Source organism: Sphaerodactylus townsendi, linkage group LG01 (genome assembly GCF_021028975.2).
Source record: "Sphaerodactylus townsendi isolate TG3544 linkage group LG01, MPM_Stown_v2.3, whole genome shotgun sequence".
Classification (NCBI taxonomy): Eukaryota; Metazoa; Chordata; class Lepidosauria; order Squamata; family Sphaerodactylidae; genus Sphaerodactylus; species Sphaerodactylus townsendi.
Genome location: NC_059425.1, coordinates 1192353 through 1213821, shown reverse-complemented (window position 1 = coordinate 1213821; position 21469 = coordinate 1192353). Strand labels below are relative to the sequence as shown.

General features: G+C 44.2%; 1 protein-coding gene across 1 annotated transcript in view; it reads right to left on the bottom strand.

Moving 5' to 3' along the window:
• Positions 1-698: 698 nt before the first annotated feature.
• Positions 699-21469, bottom strand: part of LOC125439661 (keratin-associated protein 5-5-like) — a 266942-nt gene continuing 246171 nt past the window's right edge. Inside the window, exon 2 of the mRNA XM_048508781.1 lies at positions 699-1634. Coding sequence (XP_048364738.1) covers positions 1182-1613 — 432 coding nt within the window. The 5' untranslated portion in view covers positions 1614-1634 and the 3' untranslated portion in view covers positions 699-1181. The remainder of the gene's footprint in view (positions 1635-21469) is intronic.

The window sequence follows — 21469 nt, the reverse complement described above, 5'->3', positions numbered from 1 at the left end:
GTTGACAAGACAACTACTAGTTAAGAATGCACTACACTGAGCCATAACTGAGCAAGTGGTTGGACTAGATGTCCTGTATGGTCCCTTCCATTGCTAAAATTCTCTGATTCCATACTGGGTCATCAAACTCACTGAGGTCTACTAGAAAAGCTAGCTGCTCCTTAAGGTGTCAAGTACATAAGAACATAAGAACATAAGAACAAACCAGCTGGATCGGTCCATCTCTGATACTCGCAGTGGCCCACCAGGTGCCTTTGGGAGCTCACATGCAGGATGTGAGAGCAATGGCCTTCTGCTTTTGCTCCCGAGCACCTGGACAGTTAAGGCATTTGCAATCCCAGATCAAAGAGGATCAAGATTGGTAACCATAAATCGACTTCTCCTGTACTGATTTTAAAGCTATCCAGGTTAGCGGCCATCACCACCTCCTGTGGCAGCATATTCCAAACACCAATCACACGTTGCGTGAAGAAGTGTTTCCTTTTATTAGTCCTAATTCTGATCCCCCCAGTACCTTCATAATAGCTGCCACTTTGGATTGAGGAATGTCATATCGAACCTGGCTCTATCTGGGTGTGATGTATCACTGAGCAATGCGCCCTCCCCACTGTTCATGTTCTTAGAAATAAGAAGCCACTCAATCCACTTGAGAAATTTTGATGCAATTAGAAGCTTTATTGAAGAAAAAGAGAGCTAGCTACGTCATTTGCAGTGAAGCAGTTTCTTGGTGGACAAACGTACATTCTTGACACAGCAAGCAGTGGCCTTTCCACTGCCCATTTAGCTGGGATAACTTGGAAGGTTCAAAGCAAATGACTACAGAAATAGATACAGGATACTGTTCTGGCAGGAATACCTTTGTGGGTCCTGGAATATTTGAAGACCCGCAGAGGGAAGATGTTCACACCCTTCTGGTCTCCTAAACAGTATGAGTGAAGGAAAATGAAATATAGCTTAGAGAAAAGAAAACTTTAGAAGTGATAGTAGCGGGAATACATATTAATCGCATGTCGGTGGACATGGGCATTAGACATATTGTGGAACACCAATGAGTCCTGATTTAAATTGGAAGGCATCACTGTTTCTGACGCCCTCACTGGTGAAGTTGTCTGCCATCAATTTGTTCCGTGTTTTTCAGGTAGCCGTTTCATTCCCAATCCGGCGAAGACGTCCTCTTCATCTTAACAGGAAGAACCGCAGATGCGACCACAAGGGGGGCAGCAGGTACCACAGGCAGTGTACCCTCCCACACGAACAGGTTCGCAGGTGGCAGCGAGAACGGGCCCTGGGATGGTGATAATGCAAGGAGGTGGCTGGATCACAACTTCGGATGGTGGGATTTGGTTGATGCAGGCGATGTGGGCCCCACAGGTGATGCCAAGGCTACGGGCAGATGTTGAGTTACCGCAGCATGTGTTGCTACAGCATGAGTTGCCACAGCCTGTGTTGCCACAGCATGAGTTGCCACAGCCTGTGTTGCCACAGCATGAGTTGGAGCAGCATGAAAGTGAGCCCAGGCCACCAGTGGGGTAGCTACATGGGGAACAACAAGGTTGGCAGCAGCAAGGCTTGGGGCAGGATGGGACAGCGCAGGATGGACAGCAGCAAGACATCTTGGAAAGGTGGAGGTGAGTCTGGAATTAGACGATGGAAGGATATGAAACATCAATGTCAAAGGCTGAAGAATAAAACTGTTAACGTTGCAAGGATAAAAAATCTCTGGCCGTTGTGGTTTTTTCAGGCTGTGTGACCACACTGGTAGTTTTTGCCCCTGATGTTTAACCTGTATCTATGGCTGGGATCTTTGCATGCATGTCACAGTGAGTTTTGTTTATCTCCATGGCATAGAAACACATCTCACCACGACATGCCCACGGAGACGACCGCCACTGATGCAGGCAGAACATTAAGAGCAAAACCTGACAGTCTAGGGCCACAAAGTCAGGAAAACCCACAACAGTCAGTGTGTTCTGACCACGAAAGCCATCAAGAAACATTTCTCCCAGGGAGTAAATCAAATTTAACTCACTAAGACTTTGTGGTAAACAGATGAGAAAGATGTTCCTTCCATTTGCCTAAGCTCTTATTTATTTTATTTTATTTTATTTATTTATTATGAGATTTATAAGCCTCCTCACCCCCGGAGGGCTCGAGGCGGCTCACAGAATGGCTGCACATTACACAGCAATCAGCAAAACATTTCAAATACAAAAATGCAGCTTAGTTCATTAAAACTTAAAACTTTAAAACTTAAATAACAGTTACAGTTACATACCAGTTAAAACAACAACAATGTTAAACGTAGGGCTATTTTCAGAGTGAGAAATGCAAGAGCAAACAAGATTTAAAATATTACTTGACTGATTGGGGGCGGGGGGGGGGTCCTTTGGGATATATGTGTGGCTAAACTAGAATGAAGTCCAGTAACAATAAGATTGTGAGGAAGGTATTATTTTTTGAGACTCAAAGGCTCCTTCCGCACCTGCAGAATAATGCACTTTCAAACTGCTTTCAATGCTCTTTGAAGCTGTGCGGAATAGCAAAATCCACTTGCAAACAGTTGTGAAAGTGGTTTGAAAATGCATTATTCTGCGTGTGCAGAAGCGGCCAAAGCTTCCTTCTTAAGGTATCCATAGCAAAGTAAATAAGTTGTCATTTTATAGTGTAGATAAATCTGACTACTGGACACAAAAATCGCTTTTGAGATGGCCTCAAATTGTGCTCTCATAGTTCTCTGTCTCTATAGTTCTAGCACTTCTTGTTGTGAAAAAAAAGATGATCGACAACATGTGCGCAGTGTCTGTGACAATTTCAGATAACAGTAGGCTGATCAAACATTACTGGCAATGGTTGGGAACAGAGTTTTAATGCCTTGTGGAACTTTTCCAGACAGAGAACACAAGAATTACATTATGCAAAAAACACAGTGCAACAAAGATGAGTGTGGGGAGGAATCATGTATTCAAACTTTCCTAAGATTACTTATAGAACTGAAAATATAGGTAGGGTTGCAAAATCCCGGCATAGACAGGTTGTGGTGGGTTTTCCGGGCTGTGTGGCCATGTTCCTAACTTGTTCCTAACATTTCGCCTGCATATGAGGCTGTTCCTAACTTGTTCCTAACGTTTCGCCTGCATCTGAGGCTGGCATCTTCAGAGGTGTATCACAGAGAGAAGTCTGTTATAAGAGAAGTCTGGACACAGTGTGAAACAGACTTTTCTCTGTGATATACGTCTGAAGATGCCAGCCACAGATGCAGGTGAAAGGAACAACATCCACCAGACCACGGCCACACAGCCTGGAAAACACACAACAACCAGTTGAATCTGGCCGTGAAAGCCTTCAATAATCCAGGCATAGAAATTCCGGGAGATTTTCTTGCAGGCTATGGGAAAAGCAGAGTTAGGGCAGGGAAGTGCTAATTCTTTCCAGGACAACGGATCTCTGCTGCGTGAAGATAATATGCAATACCAAGGCCCCTTCCACACATGCAGAATAATGCACTTTCAATGCACTTTGCAGCTGGATTGTGGTGCAGAATAGCAAAATCCACTTGCGAACCATTGTGAACGTGGGTTGGGAGTGCATTATTCTGCATACGCGGAAGGGACCCAAGAGTTTGTTAAGCACTGTGGAGAGGTTGACTACGTTGAAATGAGATGAAAATTGAACTTCCACCATGCATCTCATTCATGATGGTGTCTCAGACAGGTTCTGGACTGGCAGCATAGAAATTACCTCAGTACATTTCTACATCAACACCTGTACATTTCGCAGAGAGCCACCCGCCCCTCCTTCTTTCATCCCTATGCCGCAGGTTCTTTCTAGGTGACCTCTGCTTCCTCCTTCCCCTTAGAAATTTACATTCCCAAAGCAGAAATGGCATTAATAACATTAAAATCTTTTCTTGCTTATTTTGAATATCCTTATGCTTTGTTTATTCCCCAAAGGAAGAACTTTCTAAACTTGCTTCCTGGATTTCTGATTAGCTGTTTTACTGCATATATTACATATACCCCGTCGTGGCGAACCTTTGGCACTCCAGATGTTATGGACTACAATTCCCATCAGCCCCTGCCAGCATGGCCAATTGACCATGCTGGCAGGGGCTGATGGGAATTGTAGTCCATAACATCTGGAGTGCCAGAGGTTCGCCACCATTGACATATACCATGAGAACAAAATATAGTGGACTTACCAAAGAAGTAGCAGAAGAGAAGAAAGCAAGAGAAGGTGAGCGAAGTTGTGGAGATTGTGGCAGGTGACAAGAGCTTTTATACCAACTCTGTGGATCACAAAAGCATGACTCATGTCTGACTGTTTAGTTTGCTAAATATTTCAGAGCTCCCCAAGGCATGTTCTAAGGTTTGAAACCCATATTATAGGGTGAGCATTGTTTACCTTCCAGTCTTTCTTCATCATACAATATTATAGGCCTTGTCTAGAAATTCTATCCAATTTTACTTGAGTCAGATCAGAAATGACCCTGTGGCATCACCTGGCTGACTACAAATGGAAGCAAATCACCTGCATTTCTTGGAAGGCACAAATTTTAATACTCCGTTTCAAAATGCCAACACATCTGAATCTGGCATTTCAGGGTATAATTAGAGATAAGTGAAGTTCCCAAATTTTCTTCAGCTGTTGTTCTTAATGACCGCACCACACTTCCACCTTGCCTGGTTTCTGGCTTAAATTATTCCAACAATTGACAATATCAATATCTTCAAAGTTATTGGAAAGGTAAAGGAGGTGGAGGGAAGTCCAATGGGAAACCATTTCTGTTTCAACCATGGGCCTGGCAGAACAGCTCTCTCTTACAGACCCTGCAAAATTGTACTGAATCTCACAGTCTCACTTGACAAAGCTTTCCATCAGGCTGGGCCCAGGGCCAGGGTCAAGAAAACCCTGATCCTGGTTGAGGAATGATCCAGTACTCCACCTGGAGCCAAAGCTGTACTCCACCTGGAGCCAAAGCCAGTGCACTGATTGGATATGAGCTTGCCATGCAGTCCTGGTAAGGATACAGATGAGATTTTGCACTAGGTGAAGTTTCTGGCGCAGTCTCAAGGGAAGCCGCACATAAAGTGAGTTGCAGTAATCTCGTCTGGAGGTTATCCTTGCATAGATCACTGTGGACCTCCGTCATCCATGGCTCTGCTTTAATCATTTCGACACAACGTCACAACATCTGCCCCCTACATCCAGGCCAGTATCTGCCTGTCCCTGATCAGGAGACACAGTTGGATGTCATCAGCATATTGATAAAGGACCAGTCTGAAACTCTGGAACCAGAGATAAATGAAGATACCATGCACATGAAGATACCGTGCAAATGAAGGTACACATAGGGTATATAGAGATGTTTAAAAATGGTGTGGTGTTATATGTTGTTTTAAGGTTTTATATAAGGACATTTTGGGTTTTAAAAGGTTTTATGATCATATTATAAATTATGTTGTGACCCGCTCTAAGCCCTGCAGGGATAGGGCAGGCTAAAAGTCGAATTAAATAGATAAATAAAGTCAGGAGAGGATTATGAGACCCACACATGTAGTGTAGCCAAGTTTTGTTAGACAGCAAATAAAATTATGAAACTCCTGGTTAGTCATTTATAATTTTATTGGGATATTTACGTTTTTAAGGCTGTAAATGCTCTTGTAAAGTCTTGTGTTGTTTTTAGTATCATTTTTGTATTATTCCAATAGTATATACCAGTGGTTCTCAACCTGGGGGTTGGGACCCCTTTAAGGGTCTAATGACCCTTTCACAGGGGTCACCTAAGACTCTCTGCATCAGTGTTCTCCATCTGTAAAATGGATAAATGTTAGGGTTGGGGGTCACCACAACATGAAAAACTGTATTAAAGGGTCGCGGCATTGGAAGGTTGAGAACCACTGGTATATACTATGATACTTTTATTCTCTGGTCTTGCAAACGTATAAATAAATAAATGAAGTAGGACACAGGACACTATTCTCTGTAATTTCAAGGTGTTTGGTGTAGATAATTTGGAGCAGGAGCACTGAGGATTTGAATTAGTGATCCCCTAGATAAGTGTTACTTGAATTTGTCTTTTTTCTTTAAGTTGGGGGGAATTAGGAGGAAACAGACTGGCTATGTGAGAGGTGGGTAGGAGATCTCCACCAGGGTTTACAGAGGTCTGTGGCCCAAAGAAATCCACTCAAAACCACATTTTAAGAGAAAGTAGGATAAAATTTTATTAAGGGATTAAAATTAATAAAAAATACACTCCCAAGTGGCAAACACACAGAGAAATTTTTAAAAAGTCTAAGAAATACAGAAATGATTGATAAAGGGAATAGAAGGGGGCATTGAAGAGGGGGCAATATTTATCATTCTGGATGAGGTCCAAGGAAAGCAAGAGGCAAGGACCAGTGCTTCTCACAGAAGAATGACATTAGGCACAGGGAAGTTGTCCAAGGTCAATTTGCCATGGATTTAAGGGATCTAGTTATAGGAAAAAGCTGACCCTCTGGCTGTGATAAAAGAGGAAATCATCCTGGAACAAAGCAAAGTTCCATTCCCAGGCACAGACAAGGATATGGAAAATGGTTTGATTTGGTGCATTTCAGACTGTGCTGATGAAATTAAAACAAGAACATTCCAAGACTGGATGACTGGATTCCAAGACTGCTGTCAGCTCCCCTTCTTGCCCAGCAGCTGGGACACCAAAGAAACTGGTGTCCCAACTGCTGAGCTGGGAAGAGGGGTTGCTCTCAGCACCTTCTCCTGCCCAGCAGCCGGGAGGTCACAGAAACTGGCATCCCGGCTGCTGGACTGGGAAGCAGGGCTTACTCGTGAGTAAGCAGTGCCCTGCACTGGGGTGTGCCCAGAGGGGTTGTTGTCTCTGGGCATCATTTGGCCCCCATACGCCTATGCTGTTCTGCCTCAATATATATATATATTTCCCATCAGGGCAGGGAAGAGGGAGTATACAAAGCTCAACTCCGGAGTCAGTATGATGTAATAAATCCATAGCAGCCTCAGCCATGAGTTTAGTGCAACATTTTAATTTTACATGCTTGTGAAATTGATTAATATCCCATAGGCCCCTAACGTCTGCCAGCAGCAAATTCCTCCAAGTGAGAGCCAGGGCTGAAAAAACCCGAACTCTACTAGAGGCCAGCCAAATGCCTTTTGGGCCTGGGACCACCTGGCAATTATATCAGGGGTGTAGGGATGGCATGTCTGTGGGGGCAGGGAGTTGAGAGATTACTTCTACTCTCTGTGCATCTGGGGCTCTACCTTTGGTGTCTAGGGAAAAGTCCTAAGTATTTGATCTCGATTCTAACTAGCTGAGCTGTTCTTTTTGGCTTGCCTTGAAGCTGGTCTCCCTAACAAGGCTGAGGACCTCCCTAGCTATTTCTCGGGTCTGTTCCTTCACAGAGATCAGAATGTCATCCATGTAAGAAAGGACATGGGTTTTGGAGTCAGACTTCAATCCTTCCTATGCTTTGACAACCTGCGAGTGGCAAATACTGGGACTGGAATGAAAGCCTTGGGGAGTCCACATGAGTATGGCTGTGGAAAGTAAAGATGAATTTCATGGAGCTTGATTGAGTGGAAAGCATTTGTCAAATCTATCTTGCTATAGAATTTGCCTCCTGCTGCAATAGTTGCTTGGATCTCACCATGCTTGGCTACCACTAGGGCAACTGGTGAGGCGATGGCTTTACAGCAGAGGTGGGATCCAGCAGGTTCTCACTGGTTCCCGAGAGTAGGTTACTAATTATTTGAGTGTGCCGAGAGGGGGTTACTAATTGGTGATTTTGCCACGTGATTTTTGCCTTAGTTACGCCCCTCCTCTCAGCAGTAGCCCGCAGAACTTGAAGCAGTCTAGCAGGAGGTGCAACGGCGTGCGTGGCATTCGTTTCCCGCCCAAGGACCGGTGCAGTGGCTGTGTTCTTGCCACAGCCCCGCCCAGCAATGCCCCGCCCCTGGAATGCCCGCCACCGCCCCCGTTGTGCCCCGCCCAGTCCCATTGGCATTATGCCACAATTTGAATCCCACCACTATGGGAACCTGTTACTAAAATTTTTGGATCCCACCACTGCTGTACAGGCTCTAAAGTTGACCGTCATTCACCATGTGAATCAATCTGCCTTGAAGACTGGCCACAAGGGGGCAATTCAGATGTACTGCATGGGGTGATGATGTCCCACTTTAGGACTCCGTCAATGGCCTTTCCTATCTCTGTCTCTTTTTCTTCAGGGTATCTGGACTGTTTTGGGGGCAGGGGATCTTTTCCTTCTGGGAGGACATATGCATCCTTTACTATCCCACACCTGACTTTGTCCTTGACTTGTACCTTGGGAAATTCCTCTACCAAGGGGTCATTAATGATCAATGCTAAGAGCAGGCAAGCCTTAAGCCTTAAGAGCAGGCAAGCCTTAAGCATCCGTGAATGGCAGAGATTGCTGCAGGCCCATAGCAAGCCATTGGCCAAATCTGTGGTGAGTTGTGCTCCTGGAGGAAGGGAATTCTTAGCATTCCATGGTTCTCATCTTGGTATTCACAGGCAGTGATAATGGTAGTAGGTTTTCCTACACTGAGTGAGTGTCCAGATTCAGAACTGGTGAAACCATCCTCCAAACCCATTAAAAGTCATGGTTGTAGGGGAAGATTTTGGATTTATACCCCACCTTTCTCTCCTGAAAGGAGACTCTTGGCAGCTAACAAACTCCATTTCCTTCCTTTCCCCACAACAGATACCTTGTGAGGTAGGTGGGGCTGAGAGAGTTTTGAAGAACTGTGACTAGCCCAAGGTCACCCAGCAGGAATGTAAGAGTGGGGAAACAAATTTGATTCACCAGATAAGATTCTGTCACTCTGGTGGAGGAGCAGGAAATCAAACCCAGTTCTCCAGATTAGAGTCCACCAGCTCTGAACCATTATGCCACACTGGCTCCCAGACTGACTCTGGAAGGTAGGCCACATACAGCCCGATCTGGGCACAGAGCATTAAAAGAAGTTCTGGTGTCTAGGATGAGAGTAGCAGGCAGTTTGTTCCTGGAAGATCTGATGCCCGCCTTCACTGTTGGACTTCCCAGTCATCGAAACTAGCTTTGCTACAACTCCTTGTAGGAAAGAAATTACTTCTGGACAGCCCTACCAAAGGTTGTGCTCACCCTGCAGCTTCTCAGAGAGCATTAGTGCAGTGACGCCCAGTGTACGCAGACTTCCAGGGCTCTGGCAAAGCCAATAACGTCTTTGGGTGTAGTAGGGAGGTCAACATTTAGATGTCTTCATACAAACACTAGCTCAGTTTATTATTATCAAAGATAGAAGCCTAGGCACACGAAGTCTACCAACATGGAGAAATGCAAAAGGAGAGCAACTACAGACTCATAATAAAACACCAGGCTACATAAATACATTTCAGGTGTGTTGGGAGAATGATCTTATTAAAAGGAACATACAACATATCTCCCCTCTGCAAAAACAAAATCAAGACTATATGTGTGTGTATAGAGTATGTGTGTGTGTGTGTGTGCACGCGTGTGTGTGTGTGAAATACATTATTCATCAAATACATATTGTCCTGTTGACTATCCTCCATGCTCCCACAAGACATGTTAAGGGACCGACCACGTTGCATGCCCGCAAGTGCCTTCTGCCCTACATCCATAGCATCATTATTTCCAGACATCTTTTGTTGACACCTCAGTTTCCATCTATTATGCCAATAACTACATCCTCTAGGAATCATCACCTGATAAGTGAAGGGTTGGTCACACTTTTTCTGATATAACTGCAGGGAACGACCTTTCATTAGCCTCTACTCATACTGAGTTTCCTTGCAATGTAATGGCTTAAGGGGTTTTGCTGTATGGTCATGAAAATGTTTCTGTCTCTCCTGAACTCTTTGAAGATCTTCTCTCTCCCCAGTAGGTATGTTAGGGCACAGCAACTCAATATTTACTGGCAATTTGCTTATTATTTTGCCCATCAGCATCTTAGTTGGTAAATATACCATTCCCATAGCAGGTATATTATGATATTCCAGCGATGCCAAATATGGATCCCTCTACGTCTTTTTAATAAGCACTTTTGCAGAACGAATTGCTCTCTCAATCATTCCATTTGTTTGAGGGTACCCTTGGCCACTGAAGCACTGTTCAAATGCCCCCTCCTGAGCAAACTGCTGAAACTCTTGACCAGCAATGGTACATTGTCTCTCACAACCCTTACAGGAATAGCAGGTTGAGCAAACACTGGCCCCTTCCACACACGCAAAATAATGCATTTTCAAACCACTTTCACAACTGTTTGTAAGTGGATTTTGCCATTCCGCACAGCTTCAAAGAGCACTGAAAGCAGTTTGAAAGTGCATTATTCTGCATGTGCGGAATGAGCCACTGTCTTACATCTAGCTACCACAGTTCCTGCAGTCTTACCAGATAAACTCAATACTTCTGGATAGTTTGAATAATAGTCTACCACAAGAAGAAACAGACAAGATCAATGTTCAAAAATATCTATACCATGGTAACTCAGGCATTTAATATAAGTATAAGTGGTTTTTCTCATGGTAACTCAGGCATTTAATGTGGTATAAGTGGTTCCTTTTGATTTTTTTTTTTTTTGGTACGCTGAGCCATTTCCAATAAATGTTTCAATAGCACAACTCATCCCAGGCCAATACATTAACTCTCTTGCCCTGTTTTTGGTTCTCTGGCTACCTTGATATGAGTCATGAAGTTGAGAAAACAGGTCTCACTTTTGGACAAAGATATGACTACTCTTTTGCCCATATGATCTTTATAGCATATAAAACCCTTTACAGACCAAAATGGCTTTGCAGCTGAAGGGATGTCTCTCGTGTACTGTGGCCAACCTTGCCTTCTGGGAGTTATTGCCCTTGAAGTTGTCCATCTTGACTTGTAGCTTTCTACATAACAGCTACTCCTTATGGATGCGTAGCTATCATACTCAGTTCATGCATCACTCTCTCACCTTCTAGTTCTTCCTCACTTCTAGGAGGATCCACACTAGGCCACAATAAAGTATCAGCAAGTTACATATGCTTCCTTGGATATACACTACATTGAGTCGATATCTTTGAAGTTGTAGAAGCATGTGCAGTGGTGGGATCCAAAAATTTTAGTAACAGGTTCCCATGGGGTGGGATTCAAACAGTGGCGTAGCGCCAATGGGGCTGGGCGGGGCACGCCGGGGGCGTGGCCGGGCATTCTGGGGGCGGGGCATTAATAATTTCTCTGTTACTGTAAAAAACTCTTACTGTAAAAAAAAAAGTTCCTAATTTCCAGCTGGTATCTTTCTGTCCATAATTTAAACTCATTATAGCAAGTACTATCGTCTACTGCCAACAGAAACAACTACTTCTCCTCTAATTGACTGCCTGTCAAATACTTAATATTTTCAAATACTTCATTTTGTTTCTAGAAATCAAAAGAAGGATACTTTCCTTAAACAAGGAACTTTACCATATTTCTAAAACATGTTTTTAAAACAGCCCAACAGGGAGAATTACCCCCGTTTTCTACCGTCGCTAACCAGCCACATAGGAAACAACAGGACTTTATGATTTTTGGATCCAATGGAATTTCTAATAGAAAAGCAGACCCAATTAGTAAACCCCCCCCCCCTCGGCACACACAAATAATTAGTAACCCACTCTTGGGAACTGGTGAGAACCTGCTGGATCCCAAACAAGCCGGAACATCACCAACTTTTTTTAAAAATACCTCCAATGGTTTGTGATCAGTCTGATCTTGGACAACCTTACCAAATACATACTGATGGACTTACCTTTTTTTTTAATGAAATACTTCACTAGAGAATTTAAGTCCACAAGGCATGCGATTAAAACAATACCTTCCAGAGGGTGTATTAAATGGACATGGACATAATGACACTTCATCCAACTGCCAATAACCATCCTTTTCATCTACAATTCCTTAAAAGAAAATCATTCAAGCGAATTGACATCATCCATTGTAGGAACAGGATAATGCTGCCTACTAATTTGCTTTATTCAAGTCACGGAGATCAAGCCACTTGCCATTTTTTTCTGTTCTTTTCTGTGATGATCAAACTATTCACCCACTCTGTAGACCTCAAAACTTTAGATATCACTCCCGCACGTTCCATTTGACACAAAGGTGGATTCAACAGGGCACAAATATATTGTCTTCAGAACAGTATACATAGAGTTTGGGGAAAGAACTTTGCCCGAGTCTTTTCTCCAAAATGAGTCAGGCCCGTCATATTTCTCTCAAACTTGGTTTTACAAAAAACGCTAAACTAGTGATTTTTTTTTTTTGCGCAAAATTCCAGGTTGAAGGTGCTTTTGTGTGATGCTTTCATTTCCTCCCTGCCACCCTTTCCACCCATTTCAGAAAGAACCTGCCCTCCTTCCAGTTTTGTGCAGTTTGCTCAACGTGAGCACCCCCATTTCACAAGAAAAGCGTTTTCATGTGAAGGCACAAAAAAAAAAACAAATTGTTTTCATGGGCTCAAATTGCTTCCTGAAAGTATAGACAGTCTACATGCAAATGGGGGGGAAAAGGAAAACTGGTTCATTTACAATGATTGCAACTCATTATAACTACTTGTGGAATCTACCAATGTCTCTTTTAACCTATCCATTATTGCAAAACATACTTTTCTGCAACCGTGACTCACTGGGGAAACTGTTGAATCCACATGCATATGATATGAACCTTCAAATTCCCCAGGGCCCACTCCACATGGGCCAGGGAAGTGGCTTCACACCAGCATATATGATGCTGGTGAAGTCCCAAGGCCATTCCCATGTGGGTGGCCCAGCAGCTGCCGTGGCCACAGAGGCACGTTTGCATGGAGGTGCCTCCATTCTGTACAAAACTTCCCTTCCCTTCTCCGGCAGAGCTCTTCAGGGACGAGAGAACATGCCCCTGTGGCCATGGCAACGCCTCAGGGGTCGGAGGCCAGGGAGTGTGTCCCCTCGTCTCCGCAGAGCTTTGCTGGAGAAGAGAAGGTAAGTTTGCAAACAGAATGGAGGTGTCTAAAAGTGGCACCCCCCCCACTCGGTGCCATTCGCTTGGCACCAGATGCAAAACATTGTTTTTGAAAAGACTCGCTCATTGTACGAGTTTCAAAAACATTGTTTCCCCGCCAACTGGGGAGCATGGCTCTGCATCATTGTGGAGGTGGCAACTGTGCGAACAGCGCCTCCGGAACGTTGTTTTTATCAAAAAACACACCAGAATATGTTGCAAATAACTATTCGTAAGACAAAAGTGTATTTATTTATGTATTTATTTCGATTTATAAGCTGCCCTCCTCGCAAGGGCTCAGATCCACTTTCAGTAATAAAACGTAACATATCGAACTTGATTAAATAAACAATGAAAACAGGTATAATTAAAATCAATTCTATGCTAGATAAAATACAATTAAATTAAGGTTGACTTAAAACTTAAAAACAGAAATAGAATGAAAACCAGCAACAGGTGTTATTGAAAAATAGATAAGGGATTAGAGGTTTAGGGCCGACAACAGATGTAATTGAAATTGAAGACAATTACAATCTCGGACCTCAACCAAAAGCCTGGTGAAACAACTCTGCCTTAAAGGCCAGCGGAATTGCATCAAATCCCACAGGGTTCTGATGTTAGGTGGCCGAGCGTTCCACCAGGTAGTGGTCAGGGCTGAAAAAGCCCTGGCCCCAGTTGAGGCCAATCTGACAGTAGAAGGGTTGAGGTTTGCAGTTGCTGACCTCAAATTTATGGGATTATGCGGTTTCAGGGGTATGCAGGTCCCAGGCCACTTACAGCCTCAAAGGTCAAAACCAGTACCTTAAATCTGATCTGGAATTCCACCATTAGCCAATGCACTTCACAGAGGATGGGGGTGATATGCTCCCTCATTTATGCCGCATTAAGGAGTCCCATGGCCGCATTTTACACCAGCTTCCGTTTCTCAATCAGAGTTAAAGGCAGTCCAGTGTAGAGCAAATTGAAGTAATCTAGCCTGGAGGTGACCGTTGCATGGATAACAGTGATTAGATTGGATTGGGAAAGATAAAGAGCCAGCTGTCGAGCTTGGCGAAGATGGAAAACCGCTCTGCATGCAGTATAGGTTACCTGGGCCTCCATAGAAAGAGAGGCATCCAGAAACACCCCAAGACTGCGGGCAACAGGGATAGGTTGTAAAGCCATTCCCTCCAGCAACAGCAGCTGGAAATCCTCTGGTCTCTCACCACGACCCAGACAGAGGACCTCTGTCTTAGATGAATTCAGTTTCAATCTGCTCTGCTTCAACCAGCCAGCAATGGCCTCCAAGCAATGCTGAAGAGCTTCAGGGGAGGTTACTGGACTGCCCACTATCAACAGAAGAAGCTGGGTGTCATCAGCATATTGATGACAACGCAGCCCAAAACTCTGAACCAACTGGGGGTGGGGACGCATATAGATATTAAACAGCAATGGTGACAAATGTGCTCCCTGCGGGACTCTGCAACTAATCAGGTGACTCTGGGAGAGCTCGTCACCCTGCGCAACATGCTGTCCCTGACCATGGAGAAAAGAAGAAACCCAGCTGAAGGCTGAGCCTTGAACTCCAGTGTTCGCGAGGTGGTGGATCAAAAGGTCGTAATCGACCACATCAAATGCTGCAGTAAGGTCTTGTAATACCAGCAGCGCTGTTCCACCTCGATCCAGTTGTAAGCACAGCTCATCTGTGATGGTGGCTAGTACAGTCCCTGTCCTATGACCAGCACGGAAGCTAGACCGGAAGAGATCCCACACTGATGTGTCATCCAAAAAGTTCAGCCGGACATATACCACCAATTCAACGAACCAAATTCAAGGTCTTTCAAGTCACCTTACCTAACAATGAAAGAGTTGATGTATCAGTTACACAAAACAATAATTTAGCTTTTCTCTTTGAAGTACAACCTTCAAAGACAACAGTGCCCAAAGGCTTTATCCGTGTTCTGCCATAAGCTACAGGAGTTGTATTGCTTTTAATTAGTGCTTTCTGGCCTGGGAAACCATAAAATATTTTAAGCGGCAAGACATTTAACTCAGCTTAAACTGTACTGTAAGCCCTTTTAAAGTTGTATCTGCATACCACCCAGGGGCTTGAGGAACATCGGAACCACCAATATTATGACACAGTACTCCTGTAAATGAGCTTTGTAGATCCAAGTACTTAGTATTTTTGTTGACCTTTTTATTACTTGTTGATCTTACATTGCACAATTTAGCAAAGTGATTTCTCTTTCCACGCTTATATCAACTCTTCCCAAACGCCAACCATTTCAAGGCCCATGCACAATAGCACACTGAACACACTCTTTGTCATCATTTCTACATCCAAAATGTGGCTGATGATGTCCAGGTGTCTGAACTTGAATCTCTTCACAACCCTTATTTGTCACAGACGCTCCATCTATCTACTTAGAAAAAGTTGCCCTAGTTTGCAGCTGAGTTGTAACTTCAACTTTTCAGCGTATCTCAACTGTTTTCTCAAGAGTCAGGTCAGATTCCTTCAGAAGTCTTGCCTTCAGCTTCTCCTTTCCACTGAAAATAATTTCATCTCATTAGCTGCAGAACCAAATTCACAGCTGTTAGCTTGAAGGTTAAATTCTGTCACAAACTGTTCAACGGTATCTCCATGGGTCCATTCCAGAGCCTAAATATGGGCCTTTCCCCACTTACCTTCTGTTGCACGCTACTCTGGCCAAGTAGCGCGGGGTCCCATGGCACTCCCCACTACAGGGGCAGTGACAATGCAGCTGCCCCGACGCTGTCGCTCTCACGCCCCCTCAGCGCGCGTCATTCCTGGCGCTCCTCAAAACGGCGCCTTTTGATGATGCGCAGGGTTGTGGGGAAGCCCGGGCGTGCACCAGAAATGACGTGCACAGTGAGTAGCGCGTAGCAAAGGTGGTAGAAGGAAAAGTGGGGAAACGGCCTATGATGTCCTGAGGATGCTAAAAAGGTTTCCTGGGAAGGCACAGAAAAAAACTGGTCTGTGGAGGGCAGGTCAACCCAATGCTTCTCAATGGGAGATAGACTGGCCTTCCGAGCAACATTCTCGTATTTGTGCATAGCTACTGAGATAGCTCATCGGGGGCGGGGGGGGATGAAAACTATATATTTCCAGAATTGGCAGGATCAGCTGAGTACAACTATGTACTTTTTGAGTTGAAAATATACCCAGGATCAAAGCCTGCAGAGCAAACATCCTGGAGCAACCTTCCCCAAACGGCAGGAGGGAGAATCCCTTCAGCTGCACACAAAATGGCAGGCACAAGCTGAGAGTGAAACTGACCAGAGAGCAAAACAGTAAGATGGGAAACCGCCTCTTTCCCCCTCTGATGCTTTTGCTGTCTGGAAAGCAATCCAGAAGTTGCTTCTTTTCAAGTTGTCCCCAGACAGAGGTGGGATCCAGCAGGTTCTCACAGGTTCCCGAGAGTAGGTTACTAATTATTTGTGTGTGCCAAGAGGGTTACTAATGGGTGATTTTGCCATGTGATTTTTGCCTTAGTTACGCCCCTCCTCTCCGCAGTAGCGTGCAGAACTTGAAGCAGTCTAGCAGGAGGTGCATCGGCGTGCGTGGCAGCCTGCGCCTGCGTGCATTCGTTTCCCTCCCAAGGACCAGCACAGCGGCTGCGTCCTTGCCACAGCCTCACCCAGGAATGCCCCACCCCAGAATGCCCAGCCACGCCCCCGTCGTGCCCCGCCCAGCCCCATTGGCGCTATGCCACAGTTTGAATCCCACCACCATGGGAACCTGTTACTAAAATGTTTGGATCCCACCATTGTCCCCAGACATCTTCTTTCAGGTGTGTGGTGTGAAAAGAAACAGTCACCTCTTTTTAAGGTTTTTTTTTAATGTCTTGGAGCAAAGATGCACGTCTATTTGTAGAGATGTGGGGTCGGTTTCCTCAGTAAAGAATTACACAGCATGGCAGCAGTAAGTCTTGCTTTCCAGGCCAGATGAATCAATGTGGCTACATTTCCCTGTTTCCACTCACACAGGGAGACTTAACTAGCAGTTTCCCAAGCCTTCAGCTAGCTTTGCCTGTATAGCACAGTTACTTGAGTGTTTGTCTAATAATCAAAGGGTTGCTGGTTCATGGCCAGCCAGTGACAAGTTGTTTTAATGAAATACACAGCAACACGGGGAGATTTAAGTATTATTTTCCCCAGCCAGAACTCAGCAGTGTCTGTATAGTTCAGTTAATTGACCATTTGCTGCCACCTGAAAGGTTGCTGGTTCAACTCCAGCCGGTGACAAGTTGTTTTAATGAAATGGGGAAGTGTATATGCTTGTGTCTACCTTTCATTCACCATCTTAAACAATTGCAGACAAAGGCACGGGGAAACAGGGCTTTGTTTAATCGCCCATTTTCACGTCCCTATGCAGTTCTTCTATGCATGCTCACGGAGACATGGATCCGTCCAAGCAAAGATTTTTTAAAAATTCCCGCCCCAGCACAATGCGGCAGCCAATCAGGAGAGCCCCTCAGCGGATCATGTGTTTGATCCTCCGACAGTGGGAAATCCTGCGTGGCTGCCACGTGTCTAGGAGCAAGGGGGTGGAAGCTGCAGTGGGGAGCATGAATCCATGCTCCAAAGCTCCTGATTCTTTTCAAGCAGGTTTGAATCGGGTTCCATTTTTTCAGTGAGGAATCAACCCTCTCCTGGTGGACAATTTCCCTCCTTCCTTCCACTTTTTAACTTCCATGTTTGCTGCCATCTGTCTTGATGGCAAAATTACGCCCACCCTCCATTGAACAGGTCCTTCAACCATGTTTTCTCCCAATGACAGCAATTATGACTGCAATTTCACTCATAGATCTATGGTAACACGATCTTTATTGCCTGGTCATTGAAAGACAGTCCCTTTTTTTTCTTTTTAAATTTTTGTGTGTTGTACACGTGAAGCTGTTCACGAGCAACCAATTGGATGGTAGGATAGTTGGCATGGCTGCAAAAGTTCATTTCTGTATACCTTGGCAGCTAGGTATGTGTTGATTTTTTTAAAAAAAGAGAAGCAATTTCATGTGAAGGTGCTAAACCAACCCAAGTTATTTCCATGGGCTCAGAACGTTTCCTGAACTTCTAAGCAGCACACATGCAAAACAAGAAAAAAAGAAAACAGGTTCCTTCAGAATGACTGCTACGGGTTAAAAATATGCAGTGTAAAATCAAGAACTGAGAAATCCTGGTCATAGGGGGAAAAGGGAGGTATGGCAACATGAGACAGTGTCTTAAGGGAAGGTGTTGGTGATACAGACAAGCTTGGCCTCTTCCAACCCTGATCCACTCAGATGGCCTGATGGTATTGAGGCAAGGAACATATACTCATTTTTGACACTGCTATTGAACAATGCCAAAGGGATATTGTGGGCATTGTTATGTTATGTATTAATTGCTGCATTTTAATTTATATTATTTAGAGGTTAACTTATATTTGATTTTTATGTTTATCTGTATTTGAATGTTATGTTGTTCACCACCCAGAGCCCTTCGGGGGTTGGGCGGTATATAAGTTGAATGAATGAATGAATGAATGAATGAATGAATGAATGAATGAATGAATGAATGAATGAATGAATGAATGAATGAATGAATGAATGAATGAATGAATGAATGAATGAATGAATAAATAAATAAATAAATAAATATAAGATTAGTATCCTGCAGGAGGACTGCTTTGCAGGGCATATGGTGGACCTGGCCTGTGCGACCAAGACCTGGATAAGGCAGGGTGAAACCGTCACTCTAAAAAAACTACCTTCAAGAATTTTCATTCTTGCAGCAGTCCCATACAATGGGATGAGGGCTAATCCTCATGCATGTGATTTCCTCCTTCAGGGCACACAAACTCCTGAGATCCCAGTCATTCACTGTGTAGGCCTGCCATGAGAAACCAAGGAGAGTTTGTGTATTTGGGTGGTGTGCAGACTTCCCAACTTGGTAGGAGATACTCTTTCAAAGATGTCAGAGGACTCCAGCTGGACCTTGTAGTTGCCAAGATAATTGTGCTGGGGAGCTTCCACATCCATGCAGCTGAGGCTACCTCCTCAAAAACTACAGACCAGTTGTCTTCCATGGTGACAATAGGATTCTTGACACTTCTTTGAGGTCACAAACTTCAGGCAGGCCTCACCCTGGAGTTGATCACTGGCATGCAACTTTCTGTTGCTCTGTTGCTCTCCAACAAGGCATCTGAGCCCGCAATGCTGACTTGCAATGATAGGACTTGTATTAATGTGTATAAGTTATGAGTCAAAAGGATACTAGGTTTTGGGTTTTTTTACAATAGATTTGCATTAGGCTTTTTAGGGAGCTGTCCCTCTGTACCAGTCTTCAGGCAGTGGCTGGACAAAAACTTTTTAGGGATTCTCTAGAGTGATCCTTCTTATAGCAAGAGGACCCCGGCTTCCCCACGTCATCAAAAGGCGGCATTTGAAAAGGCGCCAGGAATTACACACGCTGAGGGGGCACGAGAGAGGCAGCGTCGGGGTGGCTGCATTCTCGCCGTCCCTGAAGTGGGGAGTGCAGCTGGACCCCGTGCTACTTTAGGAGAGTAGTGCGGGGCTTAAGGTAAGTGGGGAAAGGGCCTTTGTGTTTGTGTTATACCACTGAGCCCATTTTCAATTCTCTTAAAAATAAGAAACCACTGAATCCACAAGTGAAATTTTGATGCAATCAGAAGCTTTATGAAGAAAAGAAGCACTAGTGACATCATTTGCAGTGAAGCAGTTTCCTGGTGGACAAACATTTAGTCTTTAATAGCAAGCAGTGACTTTCCCACTGCCCATTTAGCTCGAATAATTTAGAGGTTTCAAAGCAAATGCATAAAGAGAAAGATGTAGGCTTAGGACCTGGAAGCAAGAGCATTGGAAGAAAGGCCCTGTAATATTTAAAGGCCCACAGAAGGAAGATATTCATACTATTCTGCTGTCATCAAAATGTAAAAGAAGGAAAATGAAACATAGCTTTGAGGGGGAAAATATAGGGGAGAACAGGGAGAATACAATTAATTATCTCATGTTGGTAGTCACAGGCATTTGGAATATTGTGAAACACCAATGAATCTTGATTTCTGACATTCAAATTGGTGAAGTTATCTGACATCAATAGAATCAATGAATTCACAATCTTGGGAAGACCCAGCTTAACAGGGGCAATCGCAGCTGCAACTGCAAGAGGGACAGCAGCTACCACAGGCGGTGTATCCTCCCACACGAAGAGGCTCACAGGTGGCAGCAAGAACGGGCCCTGGGACGGTAACAATGCAAGAAGGGGGCTGGATCACAACTTCGGATGGTGGGATTTGGTTGATGCAGCTCACGTTGGCCCCGCTGGTGAGGCCCAGGCAACGTGCTGATGTTGAGCCTCCGCAGCATGGCTTGCAACAGCATGAGCCGGGGCAGCATGAACAGCAACGCTTGGGGCAGGATGGAGGGCAGCAGCAAGACATCTTGGGGAGATGTGTCTGGAATAATGTTGGGAAAGGGTTTAAAAAATCAGTGTTAAAGTTGCAAGGTTGCACATTTCTCCCAGGAAATAAATTGGATTAATCCTAGGCTCATTCCGGACATGCAGAATAATGCACTTTCAAACTGCTTTCAGTGCTCTTTGAAGCTGTGCGGAAAAGCAAAATCCACTTGCAAATAGTTGTGAAAGTGGTTTGAAAACGCATTACTTTGCGTGTGCGGAAGGGGCCCTAGTTAGATTTGGGTACAAGCAAGTGGCTGAGATATTCCATCCATTCATTTTCCCATGAACAAATAAATCTAAGCTAAGCTCTTCAATGGAACGTATGGCATTCATTCAAATTGAAAAACACAGAACATAGCTTGATTCATTTTGGGAGGAAGAATTGCCTTTCGGATGTATATGTAAATAAAGTTGAATGAAGCCCAGTAGCATCTTAGAGACTAATAAGATTTTATTAGTCTCTCAGTTGCCTTTGAGAGAGCTTCAGAAGGGTCTCTCAGTGTCTATCGTTACAGTCCTAGCATTTCCGATTGTGAAAAAGATGATTGACATCATGTGGTCAGTGCCTGCAACAATTTCTTCAAGCAGAAGGTAGATGAATAGGCTGGCTGAGGTTGGAAACAGAGCTTCAGTTCTTTGAAGGACCTATCTGAAGTGGAATTCAAGGATAAAATTATGCAAAAAAAAACCCCTAAGGACGGAAAAAAATATTCAAACTTCCACAAGATTACTTGTAGAATTCAAAATTTAGCCTGGGTTGTTAAATCCAGGCACAAAAAAACCCTGGGAGATTTTCTGATAGACCATGGGGAAGGCTGGGTTAGGGGAAAGAAGTGACATCATTGGGTTAAATGCCAAAGAATCCACAATCTACAGTGACCCTTTTTTTTGGAGGAATGATCGTTGCTGTCATAAGATCGTACATGATTCCTAATGATTTCAAAACTCTACCCATAGAGGCACTACTATGAAATAAGCTG